Source organism: Sinocyclocheilus grahami, unplaced genomic scaffold (assembly GCF_001515645.1).
Source record: "Sinocyclocheilus grahami isolate Dianchi unplaced genomic scaffold, SAMN03320097.WGS_v1.1 scaffold502.1, whole genome shotgun sequence".
Taxonomy (NCBI): domain Eukaryota; kingdom Metazoa; phylum Chordata; class Actinopteri; order Cypriniformes; family Cyprinidae; genus Sinocyclocheilus; species Sinocyclocheilus grahami.
In genome coordinates this window covers 659,955-682,254 of record NW_015505681.1, presented here as the reverse complement: position 1 = coordinate 682,254, position 22,300 = coordinate 659,955, and the positions used below count along the sequence as shown (strand labels likewise).

At 39.2% G+C, this 22,300-nt stretch overlaps 1 protein-coding gene across 1 annotated transcript in view; it reads left to right on the top strand.

The window, feature by feature from the left end:
- Nucleotides 1-746: 746 nt before the first annotated feature.
- LOC107554445 (RING finger protein 145-like) overlaps nt 747-22,300 on the top strand; it is a 24,364-nt gene continuing 2,810 nt past the window's right edge. Inside the window, exons 1-5 of the mRNA XM_016236946.1 lie at nt 747-1,341; nt 3,031-3,274; nt 14,224-14,313; nt 17,966-18,074; nt 20,026-20,117. Of these exons, the coding sequence (XP_016092432.1) occupies nt 3,091-3,274; nt 14,224-14,313; nt 17,966-18,074; nt 20,026-20,117 (475 nt within the window). The 5' untranslated portion in view covers nt 747-1,341; nt 3,031-3,090. The remainder of the gene's footprint in view (nt 1,342-3,030; nt 3,275-14,223; nt 14,314-17,965; nt 18,075-20,025; nt 20,118-22,300) is intronic.

Sequence of the window (22,300 nt, the reverse complement as noted above, 5' to 3'; positions counted from 1 at the left end):
TAAGGTTTGTGGCACAGCTGCCCTAAACTCACAGTATTGGTGTTTACCAAAATAATTTTGTATGTTTCTGTAATGGTTAATCCACCAGTATGTGTAAGCTCTTTAGTGCCAGTAGTGTTTATAATGCTAACATATCATTATTGTTGTTATCCATGAATTTTAGAATTTACTGTTTTAGAAAAAAGGCAGAAAAATAGTACAGCACCTTATTATAATTTTTTATTCAGATGCCCACTTAGTCAATAAATACAGTCCAATAAATCTGTATGTGCGTAACAAACTTATTAGATCACCAATAAAGAGAAAACACAAAATCTGTCCAAAACATGCTTCAAACTAAAAATGTTATTGTCTTTTATTAGGCAAATAACAAACTGAAATAGTGTTTATTCACACAAACCAAAAAAACGTAATATTTTGTATGGCCTCATTAGGCAACAGCTTGCATTCTTGCTTTGTTTTTTTGTACTTTTCCACAGTCTCTGTTGTTATTGACTGTAATTGGGCATCTGAATAAAACATAATAAAGTGCTTTTTTGAATTGACTGTTTTACAAGAAAGGCAGCTTTACTATTTTTCCTGCCTTTCTTGTAAAACAGTATTCGAAAATTCATTGATAACAATAATTATATTTGATCATACTATCTACTGTGACTAAAGAGCTTACACATAGCCTACTCTAATTAACCATTACAGAAATATAAAAAAGGATTTTGGTAATCACCAATACTGTTAGTTTAGGGCACTGTGACACAGCTTTACATTATGTGCTGGTGGTGGTCTAATAAATAAACGTGTTAAGCACTGTAGCCTGACTTCTCTCAACGCCAAACAGGCGAGAGGGAGAGAGAGAGATGTGAAGATCTATTACAAAAGGTAGTATTACAGATAGATAGCCTATAGTTATCAAGTCGATTATCATTTTTGTATTATTCACAGCCCGTGATCTGGTTCATTAAAGCGCTCTTAATCTTTATAGCACAGTTGGCATTGTGAATGCGGAGTCGTCTGCTCTGACTCCTTATCATTCCACCTCTCCACCCCCTCTCTTCCTCTTCTTTCTTTCAGTCTCAACGTGTGCTGTGCCCTCATGATGCCACGGCGCTCGCTGCTCCGCTCTCCGCGCCGCGGCGCACATGCTCAGTACCGATCACTGTGGCAATCTGTAATGGCTGCTGGATGATGTGATGCGAGTCCCGGTGCCGCGCCGCGTCGGTAGGAATGCCACTTCCCTGAGACCGCCAACCACTCCATTCATTCCTCCGTCAACATGGTTGACATCCGACAGAAGAATAAAGGTCGGACATCGTAGTCGCGAGCACTTGCGAGAGTCATAATCGTGTAAGTTGAATGTGTATTTTGTCTCCGTCAAATTGCGGTTCATTGAGCGGAGGATCCGGACATGCCTTATCCGAGGTCACTACAGTTCATAGCAGCATCTCTAGAGAGAGAAGGCGCATATAGCCGCGTGCTGCATATAGCTTCATCCAAATGTTATATATAACGTGCGATTCCGTGCAGGTTTCCTGTTATTAAAGACGTTTAACACCGGTTATCACAGCATGCTAAAGCAGCATCGCGTCAATGTAACGTTACAGACAGCATTAATACAACATAGGCTATACTCACGTTTGTTGTTTTTATTTACGTCAATAGGACGGAAAGCGGAAGTTATTTTGGTAGACGCGCTTATTTAGTACTGCAACAGTGCGATCAGCCAGTCACACACAATTAATTTCCAATGAGCCCGGGGTTACTGTAGTTAATTTCGACAGTTCCCGCTGGCTCTAACATTAGAAAATACATTATCAGGGTAAACATCTGGGTTTAGGGTCGAGGGGCTGAGGTACTTTTTTTTTTATAAAGCTTGAACCCCCCCAAGGGAAATCCAAACAACAAGTTGGGAAGATAGAAGTATTTATTCTTACAGAAAATTAGACGTTTTAAAGGGTTTGAAATGTGTCATTAATCACAAAAGATAGTGTACGTAACGTTACTACGTATCACAATGCGTTAGTCTTACGAGGTTACCATAGCAACAGTAGGCTGGCGAATTAATTACCGGCTAAAAATACAAACATATATTTGCACACGCACTGTATTTAACACTTACAATACATTTACCTATTACAAGTGCCTCACAAAAAAGAGTGCCCCCCCACCCCAAAGATGGCTTATAGACGTTTTAATTGACACATTTTGCGCGAACACAGATGATTATTGGGTCCGAGAAAATGCCCCACGCCTCGTTAGTCTTACGAGGTTACCATAGCAACAGTAGGCTGGCGAATTAATTACTGGCTAAAAATACAAACATATATTTGCACACGCACTGTATTTAACACTTACAATACATTTACCTATTACAAGTGCCTCACAAAAAATAGTGCCCCCCACCCCAAAGATGGCTTATAGACGTTTTAATTGACACGTTTTGCGCGAACACAGATGATTATTGGGTCCGAGAAAATGCCCCACCGAAGTTATTTTACAAACGAATTTACAAAAATGGACAGTCCCTCAGAAGTGTGCATACTTAGCACACTGGGTGCAAAACAGATGCATTGCATTCAGCATTATGTAACTGTTTGCCTATAAGGCTGCTGCTTACAGTTTTATGGAAACTTTGACAAGTTATTTGCATTATTTGCTAGGTTATGGTATACATTAGCCTATATTAGACTGTTTTTATGCTCTGTCTGTGCTGTGTTTTATGTGAGTTTTAAAAACAAGCAGCCCTAAGTAAACAAACAGATTATGTAATAACCTGTGTTTGACTCTGTCCATTAAACTCCAGTGCACAATGCTGCCACATTTTATATTTAGTCTGCCTAATTACAGCCTACACAAACTTTTTGTATTTTCTGCTGTATTCAGTTGAGAAATAATTCCCTGAATCAGTTTTTTGGTCTTGTTTTCAGAGCTTCTCTTGTGATTAGGGCTTGTCTTCAGACAACACCTTTTTTTTACTGACAGACTGTCATGAACCTCTCTCTCTATCTCTGTTTGTGTCTCTCTATCTCGTATCAGTGCAGTGCTGGTGTGTGATTGTGCCGGTGAATTGTGTGTGGTTGGCGGTAGTCAGGAGTGATGGCTGTGAAGGAGCGGGTGGAGGCGGTGCTGAATGTGGGCCTGCGGGTCCCCAGTATCATGTTACTAGAGGTGCTGTACCGCTGGGATGTCAGCTCCTTCTTCCAGAAGATCCAGAGAAGCAGCCTCAACAACAACCCCCTCTTCCAGTACAAGTATCTGGCCCTCTACCTTCACTATGTGGGTGAGTGACACATTTTTATATGACAATATTTGGGTTATTCCATGGTAAATGAATAAGGGGTCATTTGGTATCATTAAAATGGCCATGATAGTACCATGGTATTACCATCTCTCCACTATGGTACTTTTTGTGAGGGAATGAATGAATTAATAAACTCAATTTTTGAATTTAGTTTCCTTCTTGCTACCTAAAACCCAGCAAAGCTAAATCAAACACACTCTTCTGGCATTTTATGTTTTGGTGAATTAGTGACTAATTCATATGAATTTGTACAATCTTATTAATATGTTTTTGTACGATCTACTTACGCACCATTGAATGTTAGGTCTAGAGTGTGAACATTTATGTTTACTTATATAAATGGTATGTATCCATACAGATCACTTCGTACAAATTCATACGAAATCACAACCTTGAAAAAAAAAAAATAATTTTCTCATGATATCTGGTTGGCTAAATCATTACAATGCTGTTATACAGGGGCGCCTGCAGGAATTCTTCCGAGGGTATGCACAGAGGTTTTTTTTTTCAACCAATTGATCAGTGAAAGCAGAACGAATGTGTCACACGTTTTAAACTCAACAAAATGGTAAAATACATATATCAAGAGCATGCTCACACATGAAAACAGAGAACAAAACAGCATTGGATGAAGTGGATTAGAGCCCTGCACGGGCCTCAAATATAGGCCCTAGCCAGCCTTTTTTCCCCTTTCCCCGAAAAAGTTTATACTACTGTTTCAGCTATTAAAATAGTTCAGTTTTGTATGTAATGGAAAAGTGATAATATTTCGTTTAGTTTTTTATAAAGTTAATTTAAAAAAATGTTTGGAGCATTTTTTTTGTTCGTTAAATGTAAGTTTTTTTTTATTTTTGTTTTTTTAAGTAACGACCAAGTGGCCAGCGGCAGACATTGAATTGATCATAGCCTATATGTTTGATCAATTTAGCCTTCTCAAATCATCACGACTTGCCTAAAATAAAATCTATATATAAAGCAGTTCAAGCATATCACAACGCTAGTTTAAACATTTAACCTAGGTAAATGTGCGCTGTTAAACGCATATCCAATCGTTTGTGTGGAGAGTGGAATTGTGTGGAGTGAGCAGGAGCGCTTCACAATGATGAACCTAAACTCAGTGAATTGCCTCACAGACATGATAAAAATATATAGAAAGCTTTAAATTACTACTTTAAAATGAAATAATTCAAATAGAAACACTTTCATTGTGTAATCCGTGCATTTCTCTCTAAAGAAATCTCTCTAAAGCACATCCAATGAGGAGATGGCGAGTCATTTTTTTCATCACCATAATAATCGATGGATGTCTAAAATATAAAAATAAGCAAAAGCCTAAAACAGATCCTATTATAATTTGCGTTTTATTTTATAATTCTGTACAATTAAAAAATAAAACACAAATTGTAATGGCATATATGCAAAACTTTGTCCCATAATTGTATAGCTGCTTATATTTTCTGATTTTATGTTGCTCTGTTCTGAATACCTTAAAATTTTAAGGATTTGCTGCAATGCAATTTTGTCTGATATGTGAATTATTTATTAGCCTATTTTTTATCCATGCAGCAAATGCTTTAAAAACAGCTTTAAAAATTACTTTATTGCATTCCAGACACTTTTAAAGTACTTTTAACTATACATTTTATTATGGGTAGCTTGAATGTAAAACATTGTCATGAATTTGTCGTATTCCCATTTGTAAAATAGCCAACAAATTAATTGCTGTAGGCTAACCCGATCTCATGAAAGTGCGTATAGCACAATTTTCTGCTTCTATTTGGCATAATATTTATATGCAGAAATTGACTTTGGCATGCAAAAGACTGATAAAGTCATAATTAATGGCCTGGCTGGTTCAGTCGACAGAAATACGGGACACACAGGCCTATAATAACTGCTGAAAAGTTTGCGGGCCAAATCTCAGGTCAGTCTGAGCGCTCATGGTACGCACAGTGCGTACAGCCGTACACCTGCAGGCGCCACTGCTGTTATAAAACATATATTTGTTCAATTCTTGCTTTCCCTGGAAGTTGAACTCATGACTTTGGGCGTTGTTAATGCCATGCTCTACTACAGAAAAGCATAGTGTGTTATAAAATGTGGTTCAGGGCAGCCAAGAAGTCTCTGAAGATTCTTTGCAGTTGTAATAGGAGAGAAGCTTTGTTCTAGCTAGAGGTCAGCCAGGTGGTCTGTTAGTCACATTACTCCAGATTGTCGCTCATTTGAGTAATGGTGGCACAGGCAGAGAGGTGATTGAGTGGAGAATGGAAAAAACTGAAATGAGCTGGCAAAAACCTCATATGCAAAAGAAGAATCACATGAAAATAAATAAATATAACCTATTCAAACCTATTTCTCACTGTTTATTTACCCTGTGGTCCTGCTGACAGGCGACTGATTCAGGCCATAGGTCTCTCTCAGCCCTTGTCTTGAGTTTTAAAAAGACTCAGTGGAGTGTAGCATCAGCCCCCATTCATCTGCTGCACACATCCCAACACACACATCTCATGAGTTATTCACAGGGATCATGCTGTGTTGATGTTTGTGAATGACTTATATTTTCTCCCCTTCTCAGTTGTTCATGTTTATTTTTCTTTCTGAAAGGCTTTCTTAGGTTTCATTTGGTCTTGTTTGTAAGAGACTTTAGTACAACTTCACACACATAATCCCATGTTTTAAAGGTTTATAAACTTTAATTAAAGCCACAGACTCCAGGAAAACTGGCTTTTGGAGCAGATGTTTGTGTAGTACCCAAAGGAACAAACCCTAATGACCCTGATTTGTCTCGTATGTGTGTGTGGTCATGCGCTATGCCCATGTGGCTGTTATTTACTCTGGAGAGGAGGCTTTTGAGGTAACGTGGATGAGTTTGTACAATAAGAATGGCAGCTTCTGGTAATGACTCTAGAACAGAGACCACCATCCAGCAAATTGAAAAGTGCAAAACAATGAGTCATAATGTACACCGAGTTTACAGAATAAAAAGTAATTGTTTTGAATAAATACACATTGAAATGTGGACCAATGACATGATGCTCATTGTTTGTTCTATCTAATAATTTATTCAAAATGCAAATCATACATAGTGACTTGAAAACACCTCTTCTATGATGAGCTTGTTTTCTGTTTCTGTATTAACAGAAATAGATGTTTATATGTTTATATATATTCCTTATGTAACCGTCTCCATGAGAATGCTCAAGGGGGCTAAATCACAATTTTATTTAAGGGAACATGGTATACTATTTTGAAGTGTTTATATAAAAATAAAGCAAACCACAAATCACTTCTGTCATTTGAGTGCAAAAAAAATTGTGTCATTAATCTGTGTAAAAGAAAAGAAAACTTGTCTATTTGAATGAATACGAGTCTCTCAGCCGAAGCAGGCACTGAACACGAACATTGAAGACCCCAATGATGATAGAAGGCAAAAAATCCAATAGTCCGATAGAAAAAGTATTCCAAACTATCAGCACTCCAAGTTTCCTTAAAACATAGTGTGCATTGCAATCTTGAATGATCTCAGCACGATGAGCAAAGCGTTTTGATCAGGTTATTCATTAGTCCAACAATGAGTAATTCACAGTACAAAAGAAAGGAGGAGAGACAGAAAAAAATAGTTCTTCTACAAAACAAACACACAACTAGCATTAGCATATAAAAACAGCCCATAATTTCACCACTATTTTAACTATATTCAAAATAAGTGCATAGTTGCAAAGTATGCTAAGTGCAAAGTTCAAAACAAGCTAGAACACTTACATGATTGAGCTGGAAGCATTTGTTTCTCAATCCGAACTCCATTAAGCATTAAAATTAAGGTTACATGAGAGAAAGCCATGCTTTCCCTTAATCAAACAGGTATATCTTACTCAACTGCCTATCTACGCTTTATCCCCAAATGGAGAACAGCCTATAGCCTACAGTAGAGGAACTACACCAAAATAAACAAAACAAAAACATAGTAACCGTACTATGGTCAGTTACATACTCCTCCCCTCGATGGAAAATGTGTCCCAACCGTGACACATTTTAAGATTCTGTACATGCTAAGAGTCTATGGAGACAGGATCAACCATAAAAGAAACTCTGTAATTTACCGGACCTAATTTCTTTTTAATTACCGCTGGACCTTTCCATTTAGGTGACAATATAGCCATGAAGCCATCATCTGCTTTAAATAAGGGATGGGTACGAACCCAAACTACGTCTCCAACTTGAAATTCACATGATCTGTGTCATTGGTCATAGTTTGACTTGAGCTCATTTCACATTTTCCTTTACCATGCTGATGAGCAGTTCTTGATGATCCAAGATAGGATAAGCAGGATTTTCAGGATCGGGAGGCTTTTGGAGGGCTCTCTCCATTGGTCCTTTCAGATTACAGGCCAAGAGCTATCTCTGCAGGTGAAAATCCTGTACTCTCTTGTGTCATGCTGAGCTTATAGCAAAGCAGAATTCCGACAGCTATCCGTCTCATTATCATATCAGGCCAGTATACCTTTTTTAGTGGCCTGAGTAAGGTTTTCATCTTCCCTAAATGACCACTGAGATGACTGACATGTGCATACTGCAAAATATCTGTCTAAAAGCATTGGGGATGACTAATTGGCCTTTCTGGCCCTTTTGACCACCCGGAACACACCAAAAAAGAAATCCATTCTCCATCACATAATGAACTCTTGTCATATCTTCTGTATAGGTTGCTTTCCGACTTTGGTTGCTAACTTTTGGATTTCTGGGTCATTATTTTGTTCTCTGGCTATTTGTGAGAGGTTAACCAGTAAATTGAATGGTAGAGATGTAGATTCAGTGGCTGTACTGATGAGTAGGATGTCTGGAGTGGTATGGAGGCCCTTTTATAAAACATTATGAACATTGAAACGTACGAAAGTTGCACTGTCCTTTTCGATACCTTATAGTGAAATGGAAGCCCTGCAGTTTTATGGTCCAACGAATCAGACGAGAAGGTGGCTTAGGGTGTTGAAATGGCCATGTCAATGCAGTGTGGTCGGTGATGACATCAAATTTTCTCCCTTCCAGATACTTCCTCCATTTTTCTACAGCCCATACAACTGCTAAACATTCATTTTCTGATACAGAGTAGGATCTTTCAGCGCCTCTTAACAAACGTGATGCAAAAGCAACAAGACGCTCTTCCCCTTCAATATTCTGGGTAAGGACTGCTCCAAGGCCGATATCGCTTGCGTCGGTTTGAACTGTAAAAGGCTTGCTAAAATCAGGAGTGATTAATACAGGTGCTTGCATGAGTTCTTGTTTAATGTCTTTAAAAGCTTGCTGGCATTGCTCAGTCCATTCCCACTTGACATTCTTTTGTTTCAGTGCATGTAATGGAGCTGCTCTTTCAGAGAAACGCGGGATAAAGCGATGGTACCAACCGGCCAGTCCTAAAAAACCGTTGTACATCCTTGATGTTTGGAGGCACAGGAAAAGATTTGACAGTGGAGACTTTGGCTGGATCAGTTTTCACTCCCTCTGGAGTCACAATATGAAATGCAAGTGAGCATTGGATGAAGTTACACTTTATAAGATTTAGGGTGAGATCTGCTTTATGAAGACATGCAAATACCTGCTGAAGATGCTGGAAATGTTCGGTGATGTTACTAGAATAGACAGCAATGTCATCAAAATAGACCATGCGGCACTTTCCTTTTACTCCTTCAAAGACTATAGATTACCCAAGATGTGTCACTTGTATAGTTTTGAATAGGGAAAAATGCAATACTCAATATGGCTGCTCTATCGAAGGAAGCCCCGCCTTCTGAATAAAAGAGCCAATCCATAATCGGTATAAGTCATCATGTCACTGCAGTTGCCATTAGAAGACCCGGTTGCTATAGAAACAAACTGCGCATGCGAACTGGCTGGTCTAGCCTGAAAATTAAGCTTTTACAATGCTATTTGAGCAAAAGAAACAAAATTTATGAGACAGTTGTTGTCAGATTTTATTGGTGATTTCAAATATGAAAATTAATCGTAAGCTTAGTGAACAGTTTTGGAGAATTCGATGTTTCCCCATTAAAAGAGATAGGTTCTGCACTTGCATGCCCAAGAGGCATTTTAAAGATGATTGCCGAGTGAAATTACTTGCCTTAAAGGGACTTTGCTTCCATCAACAAGTGTTCCATGAGTCTTTGGAATGATGCAGTGGCATTTTTCAACCCAAACGGGAGACAAAGAAATGTATATATATCTGAGGAGGTAGTGAAGGCTGTCTTCTCAATACTGTCCACTTCCATTTCCATCTGCCAGTAACCACTTTTTAAATCAAGAGTTATAAAAACAGTGGCACAGTGTAAAGACTCCAAAATGAGCTGAATTTGTGGCATTGGGTAAGCGTCTATATTTGTCAGATTTTATTGGTGATTTCAAATATGAAAATTAATCGTAAGCTTAGTGAACAGTTTTGGAGAATTCGATGTTTCCCCATTAAAAGAGAGAGGTTCTGCACTTGCATGCCCAAGAGGCATTTTAAAGATGATTGCCGAGTGAAATGACTTGCCTTAAAGGGACTTTGCTTCCATCAACAAGTGTTCCATGAGTCTTTGGAATGATGCAGTGGCATTTTTCAACCCAAACGGGAGACAAAGAAATGTATATATATCTGAGGAGGTAGTGAAGGCTGTCTTCTCAATACTGTCCACTTCCATTTCCATCTGCCAGTAACCACTTTTTAAATCAAGAGTTATAAAAACAGTGGCACAGTGTAAAGACTCCAAAATGAGCTGAATTTGTGGCATTGGGTAAGCGTCTATATGTGTCTTAGCATTAAGACCCTATAATCAACACAAAACCTAGAACTTCCATTCTTCTTCGGTACAACAACCACCGGTAATGCCCATGGTGAGATCGGAAAATTATTTTCTCGAAAAGCTCTTGAACATGGGACTCAATGAACTGATGTTTCTCCAGTGAAACCTATCTATGGTAGTGATACAATGCTTGACATAATTTGTTCTGCTAAGCTGTTGAGTGCACACTGTGGGCCAACTTAACGTTAACTCCTCCAAGTTCTTTTGAATGATGGGGTCTGAATCTACCATTTGTGTGGTTCAAAGAATCTGCTGATGATCTTCTGAACTAACAGTAGGCATGGCTAGATAAAAGTACATCTAAGAGTGGCCATTGTGATGCATAAAAGGAAAAATCTTTGGTTCCGGTGAAGTAGATAGATGGAACTGTGCTTTGTTAAAATCCAATACCATCTTTTCCAATACCACTTTAATAAAAAATAAATTCCCAGGATAATTGGTATGGTTAGGTTGGAGTCTTGCATAATATAGAAAGTTGCATTTATCTTTTGCCCCTGGACTTCACATTCCCAATTGACTTTACCCAGTGAACTTTGCCTCTGTCCATTTGCTAATAGGAACGTCTGACCTCCACTAGGCTGATAATCTTCATGACAACTTAATTGTTCCCACAAAGACTTTTGTATCAGTGAAAAGGTACTGCCTGTATCTACTATAGCAATGACATAACTGTTTCGGAGTATTTAAGGAATGGTGATGTTTTTTATTAAATCATGAGTTTGATCCAACTCTGATCCAACAGCATAATTCGATTAGCACTTGTAAGGATTTGCGTTGGAACTCTGGAGCAACAGGTCCAGGTCCAAGTTTCCTTAAAGGGGTCATATGATGCAATTTCAAGTTTTCCTTTCTCTTTGGAGTGTTACAAGCTGTTTGTGCATAGATAAGATCCCTAAAATTGCAAAGACTAAAGTCTCAAACCTAAAGAGATATTCTTCAAAAAAGTTAAGACTCGTCCACACCCTCCTAAAACGCCTCATTTAAACACGCCCCCACATGTCTACATCACTATGTGGGAAGATTTGCATAACACCGCCCAAATGTTCACGCAAAGAAAGAAAGCGTAACTTTTATTCCTGGTGTAGTATTGTTGCCACCGCCGCCATGTCGTGGAGACGCTGTGTGTTTCGTTTGTGAATGCGAAACTACTTTGTTTGACCTTCCAAAAGAGGACACAATGAGAAATCAGTGGTTAAGTTGTATTTACAACACCGTTCCAGAACAGTTCAACCCAAATATTCAGATGTGTGCAGCGCATTTTACGGAGGACTGCTTCCTGAACCTGGGAGAGTAGCCTATAATGCTGTGCACAAAGGTTGTTTCTATAAAGTGGGGCAATTCCAACTTTGCAAGGACAGTCTGGCACGTCTGACTCACAGCCTGTAAGTACGTTTTCATATTTAAAGAATTTGCCACTGACAATTCAAACGCGAGTTTTGAGCAGTGTAGAGTAGCGCTTGTTGTTTGTCGTTTCTCAAATCACAAATGCAGACATGGTTTTATGTTTACGCAGCGTGATACGCAATGTGTAAAAAGACAGTATAGGTCATTATAATCCGTAATTATGTCCCCACTGGATGCAACAAAGGCCTCATTTGTAATGGGTTTTATTGGTTTTGTCTCGTCACGCTGGGACATCGCATCACAGTATGGTAAGGGGCATAACATTTCTGTCACACGCTTGAGGTATTTGGCCAATCACAACGCACTGGATAGCTGGACAATCAGCGTACACCTCACTTTTCAGAACGATAAACTTTGTAAAAATCGATACGTTTCAGAAAGGAGGGGCATAGAGGAGTAACAATAATGCACAGTATGTGGAAAATAATGTGTTTTTTGAACCTTAAACCACATAAACACATTGCATTACACCAAATACACAAAATAATGTTCTTTTTAGCAACGTCATATGACCCCTTTAAAACATAGCGTGTGTTGGAACTCTTTGATCTTGAATGATCTCCGCACAATGAGCAAAGCGTTTTGATCAAGTTATTCATTAGTCTAACAATGAGTAATTCACAAGACAAAAGAAAGGAGAGACAGACGTTTTTCTACAAAACAAACACACAACTATAGCATTAACAAATAACAACAGACCATAATTTCAACGCTACTTAAACTATATACAAAGTAAGTGCAAAGTTACATAGTTCAAAACAAGCTTAGAACACTAGATTGAGCTTGAAACATTTGTTTGTCAATCCAAACTCCATTAAGCAGTGAGGTTATGTGAGAGAAAGCCATGCTTTTCCTTAATCAAACAGGTATATCCTACTCTACTGCCTATCTACGCTTTGTCCCCAAATGGAGATTACCCTAGAGCACAGTAGAGGAATGTGACGAGTGGGGTGGGGCCGAGAGCCGTGGGAAGGGAGCTAGGCTGGTGGAGTAAGTGATAATGCATGACACCTGCGCCACTCACCGGTCTCGAGACCCACGGAGGAGCTCCGGAAGGATAAAAGGAGGAGTGACGACAGTGCAAGACGAGAGAGGACCAGGCCTGGATTTTATTTTGTGTTTTGATTCTGTTTGTGCGCAACAGTCATCCGTGAGGCTATTATTCAAGTTTTGTTTAAATGTTTGCCGGTTCCCACCTTTTTCTTCCCGATCTACGAACGTTGTTACATTGGTGCCGAAACCCGGGAGGAAGGAGGGACACGCTGCCAGAGATCCCTCGCCACTGTGGTGAATTCGCGGTGCCATCGAGCATGGTGGAGCAGTCTGCCGCCATGGATGCTCAAGGCGGTGGGCTGGAGTGAGTTGCCGGGGGGGCGGACAAACTCGCTGCCGGCCGCCTGGGATGTGGAGGGACGGCTGCCGTCCGTGAGGGAGCAGAGGAGTCGCCGCCGTTCACCTGAGGCCAGAGCCTGCTGCCATCCGCCATGATAGAGAGGAGCAGGGAACGGGGGACTCCTGCCGGCTGCTCCGATCCCGGAAGAGCCATCGCCATCCACTGGTCGGCGGAGGAGTGTCGTGCCGTCCACCGAGGGCTATTCAGTGCCGCTGCCAGGCATCGCGGAAGAGTTTACCCAGCTGGTGGAGGGCCGAGCGGCAGTGTGTCTGGGAACCGGAACAAGAATTTTTTTTCCTCTCTCCCCTCTCTCGTCTCTGTCTCTCCTCATCCTGTCCTTTCCCCCAGGTACGCCGCGGCCGCCGTGATTGGCTCCCCTGGAGGGGGGAGGGGGGAAGTAGAGCGCAGTCTCAGGAGTACCCCCGGCCTGCGATGGGGCGATGGGGGTATGTGACGAGTGGGGCGGGGCCGAGAGCCGTGGGAACGGAGCGAGGCCGGTGGAGTAAGTGATAATGCACGACACCTGCGCCTCTCACCGGTCTCGGGTCCGACGGAGGAGCTCTGGCAGGATACCTCCTTCACAATCTACGAACATTGTTACAAGGAACTACACCCAAAACAAAACATAGTAACCGAACTATGGTCCTTCAAAATATTTCCTTAAAACTTGCATATTGATCTTACAAATGTTTTGTCCTTTGAAGGAAACAACCTTGTTCAGTCATATGGAAACAACATTCAGATACATACTGAAAAAAAATACAGGAAAAAATGTCATAGAGAGGATGTAATGTGGTATGACTCTGCAATATTGTAATATTCATGATTTATTCATGATATTTGTAAAAAATACTTTTTACTTTTTAAAAATTAAATATAGTTTAAATCAAATTTATGAAAGCATAATAAATATGTGAAACCAAAATATTTACAAAGATCACATTACTAAAAACATTTCACATGTTATAAACTTGATTTTCATATGATTTTTTCCCCCTTCTCTTTCCACATTAACTGTCTAAAAATACCCACAAGTAGTAGATTAAGTGTATTCACAACAATAAATTAATAATTTACAACAAACAGACATGATTTTTTTCTCTGTTATTACACTAACAAAGTGGCAGAAAACAATAGACTTCATTTTTTCCATCTCTGCAGTGCGCTTTATTAGCTATTGATTAGAAGCAATGACTAGGTGTTGACATTTCAAAGCTACCGCTAGCAGGGCCGTTACTGGTGTTCTGTTTAATAGAGATTCAGCAGATTCTGTTCTTGGCTGCAACTTTGTTTTGCAGGTGCAACTTGTCCATTGTTGGTGGTGCTACAGTACCCTCAGGACCCCCTGCTGAATGGCGGATGGAGTCCAAGTACAGTAGCTCCCACAGGTGAAAAGTGCTGCTGTCAGGAGAAATTTTGGTGGACTTCTTTAATCTCAGGCTTGCTGGGTTTGTAGTTGTGTTAAGAAAAACCACCTGGCCCCGAGAAGCTCCTGTGGATTTTGCACTATACTGAAGCGGAAAGAATAGGTCTGTCCTGTCTGTTCAACACTTCAATTTCAAAATACTGTGTGACACTGCAAGGCTATTAGAACTAATAAAAATGGCCTTCCCTAACACTAGGAGCTGACATTTCTGCAGAACAACTCCGCTTTTTGTTCAAACCGTTAATATCTATATATTCTGGGCTTTAGCCCTATATAATTAGATTGAGGAAACTGAGCATTGTCCATCCAATCTTTTTTAATGATACATATAGGAGAAGATAAATTACAGTGAGTTTGGTTTGGCTGAAGGCACTACAGCAGAGGTTAAATTGAGAAATGGAGAACATCTACTGTCAGCAAGATCACGGGCACTTTCCATCTTTACTGCCTATGGATAATATGAGCTGTCTTTGTTCTGAACATTTTACCCAGCCACAAACATGGCCAAGTCCTCTGCTCTTTGACCTGGCGAGAGCTTCCTCGTGTTTCAGAGCTAACTTTATTCATAGGTAATTGCATTGGTTCAAGCTAGTGTGCCAGCGTACTTCACATTAATCAATACTGAGATAAACTTTGTGTCTTCAGTCCACATAGAATATTTCCACTGTGTTGTATTTCTGCTGTGTTTTAGACAGTGGAGAATGGCAAAAGTTTTTATATTTTTCTGAATGGCAGAAGTGAACTGGAGGAGCGGGTGAGAGGATGAGTGTTGAACGTCAGATAAACTGTTATGTAACAGGAGGGATCAAGAGGGTTTGGCAGTGGAGTAATGAGAACTTAATCTGTGCATGGCAAAAGCCTTAATCTCCCGCCTCATCCTGTCTACTCACACTCTTTTGAACACACAAACATGTCAGCGTGAGCCAGTGAATGTCAGACCGAAGGCTGAATCATGTACTACAATACCCTTGTTCATTTATAATACTGAATGTATTTACATTTTAAAGCACATTTTTTTTCAGGAAATATTTCAGGCGTTTTATTAGATGTCTAATGCAAACATTCCAATTACCTAAATCTCATGTTGAATTTGTGTTAGCCTACTTTTCCATTCTATATCCTCCACTTTTGTGTTTTCTCAATGATGATCATAACATAGGCTCAAAACAGCATCCAACTTGCACTGTTTATACTGCACATTTTCTGTATGCCTAAAATAACTGGATGATCTACTACAGCTACAAAAATGTACAGTACATTAAACAGCAGTTAGTTCCAGTCCTCATATTTATTGGCTAATCAGCGCTCGAAGAGTGCCAGTCCAACAGTTTCTGTTTCCCTTTCAAGGGAACTTCGAACTGCGTCCTCTAGGGGTCGCTATGGGGAACGCCTCGTCGTGACCGTGTCTGAAGCATACATTGAAAAAACACCAACAACACATTGGCCGGCGACAGCTCATGACATCACTACCGGTGCGATTATAGTATAAATAGGCGCCGGGAGAACATGTCATTCTCTTCTTCGTCTTCACTGACCATTTTGTTTGAAGCGTGCATTTCCGTGGTAAGAGCGATCTATATTCCTATCGTTATGGCAAGCACTAGCAAAGAGAGGGTGTGTGCATCCGCATCGTCGTTATTTGACACACACAATCTCTGCGTTGTTTGTTTGGTCAAAGAGCACGCACGCGATGTCCTTGAGGGGGCAATCCGCGTTCATTGTGAGCATATTTTAATGAAAAGCTCCGCTCTCGTTTGTCTCTCTTTTTGAGGAAAGGGAAGCAGCCATCTGCTTCCCGCCACTCAGAACCCACCGCTGCTGAGGCACGGGGGATGGGCTCGTGGGGATCCCAGGTGGATCCGGCTGATGAGTTTTGTAGCATTTGGACCAATCAGACACACAACTTTTTGTTATATTTAACAAATAATATCGAACTCCCCATCACCTAACCAAATGGCCAATTACGAGGGTCTATGGACCCTTCCCCCGAAATGCACCTAACACCTCAGAAAGGCAGAACAGGCCTCTGGATCCGCCTCTCTGATGCACTGAGTTTTTGGCTAGCTTGCAGTACACTTACCTCTGATTCTAACGATCATGCTGGGCGAGCCCCCTCTCTTGTTAAGAGCTGGGTCTGTGTTCCCTCAGCTAGGTAAATTTAATGCTGGCAGTTCCAGTATTGGAACATGCCGTAGGTCCGAGCCTCCCTCTCGTTTTAGAGCTGGGTGTGTTGCTCCTCGCACTCCCCTCAGCATGGCGGCGTTGGTATATCGTTCCCCATAGCGACCCCTAGAGGATGCAGTTCGAAGTTCCCTTGAAAGGGAACGTCTCAGGTTACTTATGTAACCATGGTTCCCTGAGTAGGGAATGAGACACTGTGTCCTCTAGGCTTCCTGCCATGCTTCGAACGCAAGCTTCAGACGAAGAAGTGAATGACATGTTCTCCCGGCGCCTATTTATACTATAATCGCACCGGTAGTGATGTCATGGGCTGTCGCCGGCCAACGTGTTGTTGGTGTTTTTTCAATGTATGCTTCAGACACGGGTCACGACGAGGCGTTCCCCATAGCGACCCCTAGAGGACGCAGTGTCTCGTTCCCTACTCAGGGAACCATGGTTACATAAGTAACCTGAGACGTTCTGTTTGTGCTTTCCAGAAAAGACTGTCAGTGTATTCCAGGCAATCTGTGTGTTAGTGCATTATGTTGAGCATACTCTGTAACCATTTCTGCAGATTACATCTTTATGCTTAGTAGGTGGTGACTTTTTGATTGAATGAATTATTGACTCCAAATAAAACCAATTTATTTAACAAGGAAACATGTGAATGTGTGTATTAGTGAGTCATCTAATCATTCACTCAATTGATTTGTTCAGAAACACTGATTCATACACGAACGCAGTAGTGTTGCTTGAAAGAGACAGGGATTGTTCTATTGTCAGACCAAAAATAGACTAAGTAGTTGTCAATTTCAGGTTTACAGTGTAAGTTACTGTTGTGTAAAAGTTAAATCACACATTTGAAATGGTGCTGACCTAAATGTCAGCATTATTTATAGCTTATACATTAATGATATAGGCTACATATGCTAGTAAATTTCACAATCAGCTCGATTTTGGTTTTCAGTGAACATGATCTGACTCCTTATGCACATCAGACTGCCAAATGATAAGACCTGAGTTATTAAAATTCTAATTAACCATGTTTATTTTAGAGATTGTTAACTGAGCTAAAATAAAAATGCAAAGTAAATGTGTAATGTAGTACTACTTTTTATATTTGCATATTTCATGCTGTTTCATATGCTATTTAAAAAAAATATTAGGTCGTATATGGTATATTCTGCACACTGAACAGTATGCTAGTATTCTGTTCTAAACCTACCCAAAGACTCTTTATGCAGGTGTGACTATCAATGAACTGGATATCCAAATTCAGTTAGTGTGCTCTGGTTGTGGGACTTCCTTTGACAGTCTGAGTGAATGGACTCTCTCTGCTGGTCTGAGAGATATTGAGAGAGATGTGGCCTCAGAAGCCCTTCTGTGTGCTTAACAGCATCCTCACATAGCGGCCTAATAACAGCAGTCCCATACTTTATCCCTCTCTCTTTCAGGCTACATTCTGAGTCTGGTTTTGCTCACTCTGCCCCGACAGCACCTGGTGCAGCTCTACCTGTATGTGCTCACTGCTCTGCTGCTGTTCGCTGGTCACCAGATCTCAAGGTGAGAGTTTAGGACTTTAGAAAGAGATTGACAGAAAAGCTGCTCCCACCATAACAACTCTGATTGCCAGTAAAAATTCCCTTAAAAACACTGTTTGACATTCAACCAAGAGAGAATCCATCCTGCATTTTGATTTAGTCTGTTTTATACAATATAGTTGATTATATTTTTCTTTGTTAATTAAAAAATGGGACTGACCCACTTATGGGTTTGTCAGATTTTTTTTGTAAATGTTTTTGAAAGAAGATCCCCAAGTTATGTTGATTAAGTGCTCAAGAAACATGTCTTATTATTATCATTGTTGAAAACAGTTGTGCTGCTTTACATTTTTATTTTTTTTGGAAACAAAAAAATGATACATGTTTTCCCCTGGATTCTTTGAGGAATAGAGAGTTCTAAAGAACATTTATTGAAATTAATTTTTTTTGTAAATGTGTTTACGGTCACCTTTGATTAATTTAATGTATCCTTGCTGAATAATGATAATTTCTTAAAAAAAAAAAAAAATCTTACCAACCCCAAACTTTTGTATGGTAGTGTATATTATATTATACTGTTATTTATTTGCCTTCATGTGTTTATAACCCCTATGCTGTTTTTCCCCATGGAACACAAAAGTTAAAGTATTAGTATATTATTTAAATTATTAAATTATAATATTAGTTTATTTTGATTAATTTTTTTATTTTAGTTTTTATTTTATGATTAGTTTAGTTTGTGTATATATGTATATATATATATATACAATGATTAATAAATAAATAAATTATAATAATATATAATAAACTAGCCAAAAGAGAATTTTGAAAATTGTATTTCTATTAGCATTTATATTTGGACATTTAAATAATATTGCAAAAAAAAAAGTGTTTTTAATGCTTTGAAGGTAAGAATGCTTCTCTTCGCTGCCATGCTCATGGGTCCGCAATTATAGTGTGGTGCTTTGCGTTTGACAGCTGGCTGTTTAGTGTCAGATTAAGAGAGAGCTTTTAGCACATTTCTCAGCATAATGTGTGTCTGTAGAAAAAGCAGTGACTGCTCAAATTAAGATCACCCAAGTGTGGCAAATCCATTACTGCCAGCTCGTAACTTAACTGCCTCACTGTATTCCCTCTCTGCCTCCATACACTGAGCAGAGCCAAGCTCAGATAAGAATTTAAGCAAGCTTTCTAAATGTTTATTCAGTATGTGTGTGTCATATATGACACCCATTCGGTCCTCTAAACGAGTTCATCTCCCAAACAACATGTCAGAGTCATGTATCACCCCCAGAAGAAATTATGATGTTATGTGCAAAGCCAATTCAATAATTACATTTTTCACCAAAAGCTATTGTAGAGCTTTAAAAGTGAACATCTTTTATGGAACATGCTGCTTTAATGATACTTTTGCATAATTTTCTAAGCTTGAAATCTTCAGTTTCATTAGAAAAGGTAGAATTTCTGAATAATGTGCTGGTCGCTCTTTTTTTTTTTACACAATTATAATAATTGTGTAAAAAAAAAAAAGAGCGACCAGCACATAATTCAGAAATTCTACCTTTGTGTTCCACAAAAAAAAAAAAAAAAGTTATGCAGGTTTGGGGCCTTTTTCCCCCACAAAAATTAGTATTAGATCAAAAATAATTGCTGGAGCCCCTGCAGTAGTGCTGCAGAGCACCTAGGGGTTGCGAACCCCATATTAAAAACCCCTTAGCTAAGGTTAAAGCATTATTTTAAACTTCTGAAAGTCAGTGGTAGTTGTTTTTGTGCTCAGTGGGACTCAGCTAAGAGTTATATAAGGGACTGTTCTCTCAGGAATTCTAGTCTGATAAAAACAGACGGACTGATGGGTCCACTGCTCTGCGCTGTCTGACTCGGGCTATAAGTATAGATCCTCCACAGGCTGTGATGACTCAGGGATAATGTCACACTGTGAGAGGTTAGAATAAGGTGTCTGTTCTCTGTTTCAGGGACTATGTGCGCAGTGAGCTGGAGTCTGGCTATGAGGGCCCGCTGTACCTGGAGCCTCTTTCCATCAACCGCTTCACTACTGCACTCATCTGTAAGTGCCTGTCAAAGTCTTCAAAGGATCACGCTTTTAAAGTCAATGTGAAATACTGTTCACAAACCATTTTTACTTCTTTAAGATAAATGATTTCTGAGTGAAACAGGATGTTCAGTGAGAAAAATTTTCCTTGGAAAAATGTGCACAGATGAATTAGTGCTATTAGGGCTGGGCGATATATTACCAAAGTTATATATAATTTTTTAAATATTTAATTAGCATAATTTATTAATATTAGTAATAAAGTAATATAATTAACATATTAATACATATACTATATTAATAATATTAATTAAGTATAATATACATAATAATTAGTCATTATCATGCATAAGAAAAATATATAAATACTAAGCATTAAATACAAATAATTTAATTCATGAAAAATGAAGCAAAGGCCACATTGTGTCGCCGCACGCATTCAGGAGTGAAATGCTTATAATACAATTGCAACCTCTCGGATATTCCTCCTCCTTCAAAGTTTGCAGATGGGAAACAGGGTATTGGTACGGAAACAGACGAAAATGCAAATCTCTGTCTTTGCTACACTGCAAGTTGGAGGGGACTTAGTAAGTTAAACAGGGTCAGTTCTGATTTCATGTTGACTTAAAATTGACGTTCCAAATCATGTTCCCGTCACATGCGAGTCCCATACTGACTCATTACAGCTCATATTCAGTCTGAACCTGTGCTCATGTAGTGTCATTCTGGGAAGAGTTGGGTAGTTTTGCATGTCTTGGCATGTGATGTCAGAGGTCAAGGCATTTCCCACTCTTGTTCCCGTCTCATATGCCGCCTGCCCTCATAGGGTCAGTTCTGATTTCATGTTGACTTAAAATTGACGTTCCAAATCATGTTCCCGTCACATGCGAGTCCCATACTGACTCATTACAGCTCATATTCAGTCTGAACCATGGTCATGTAGTGTCATTCTGGGAAGAGTTGGGTAGTTTTGCATGTCTTGGCATGTGATGTCAGAGGTCAAGGCATTTCCCACTCTTGTTCCCGTCTCATATGCCGCCTGCCCTCAAACACACTGCACAAAAGCCAGAGATGCAGCTTTCATATTTTCCCCTCTCATCACTTTTGCTATAAGTACAATCCTTTGCCAGCTTAATGTCAAAACCTCTCCTGCTCACTTCCTTTATTTTTTTATTTTTTTTCTCTCTCACAAATATGGTCTGCCCTTCCCCTTGTTTGTAATATGTCATACTTTCCCTTACTCTCTCACTTTTTCTTTCACTGCATTTTGTAAATCTGTCCCTTCCTCTAACTTTCTTGCTTTCTCTTCAACTACTGTATATTTATTAATTATTTTCCCCTTTCTGTGTTTTGCTTGACATTTATATGGTTTAGGGGATATATATATATATATATATATTATTGTACTTGCTGTACTAAATTTACATTTTCCAGATTTTTTATTAGAAAGAAACATTGTGTTCAGACAGAATGATTTTCTTACTGCATTACAGTAATGCGAATGAGATTTATTGTTGTTATTATTATTATTATTATTATTATTATTATTATGTACTTAATAGGCTTAATTTTCTTTAAACAAAGATAAATGTTTTTGTTACACAGCATTTATTCAACGTTTTGATTAATTTGGCCTAAAAAACAACAACAACAAAAAAAAACTTTAAATAGTATTTTTGTTTGTCATCCTGAGTTTTGATGTGCAGATCATACTGGCTAGCTTTATTGATGGTAGTTTTATTTATATATTTATTTATTGTTATTTTATGTTTTATTACATAACACAAAAGATTGTTTATTTTAAAAAGATATTTAGAAGAGTATATATTACGTCTTCATTTATCCGTCTCTCCCACCTTCAATACCACGACTGAGGTGCCCTTGAGCAAGGCACCGAACCCCCACTGCTCCCCGGGCGCCGCAGCATAAATGGCTGCCCACTGCTCCGGGTGTGTGTTCACGGTTTGTGTGTGTTCACTGCTGTGTGTGTGCACTTTGGATGGGTAAATGCAGAGCACTAATTCCTAGTATGGGTCACCATACTTGGCCACATGTCACATGTCACTTCACTTTAGTTATAGTGAAAATTGTGGAAAGTGAAAATTCCACTTGCTAATTCAGCTTTTGTTTGTGTTGAAGTTAAGTTGTAAAAAATTTAGAAAGTCAAATATATATATATTTTAATATATATATATATA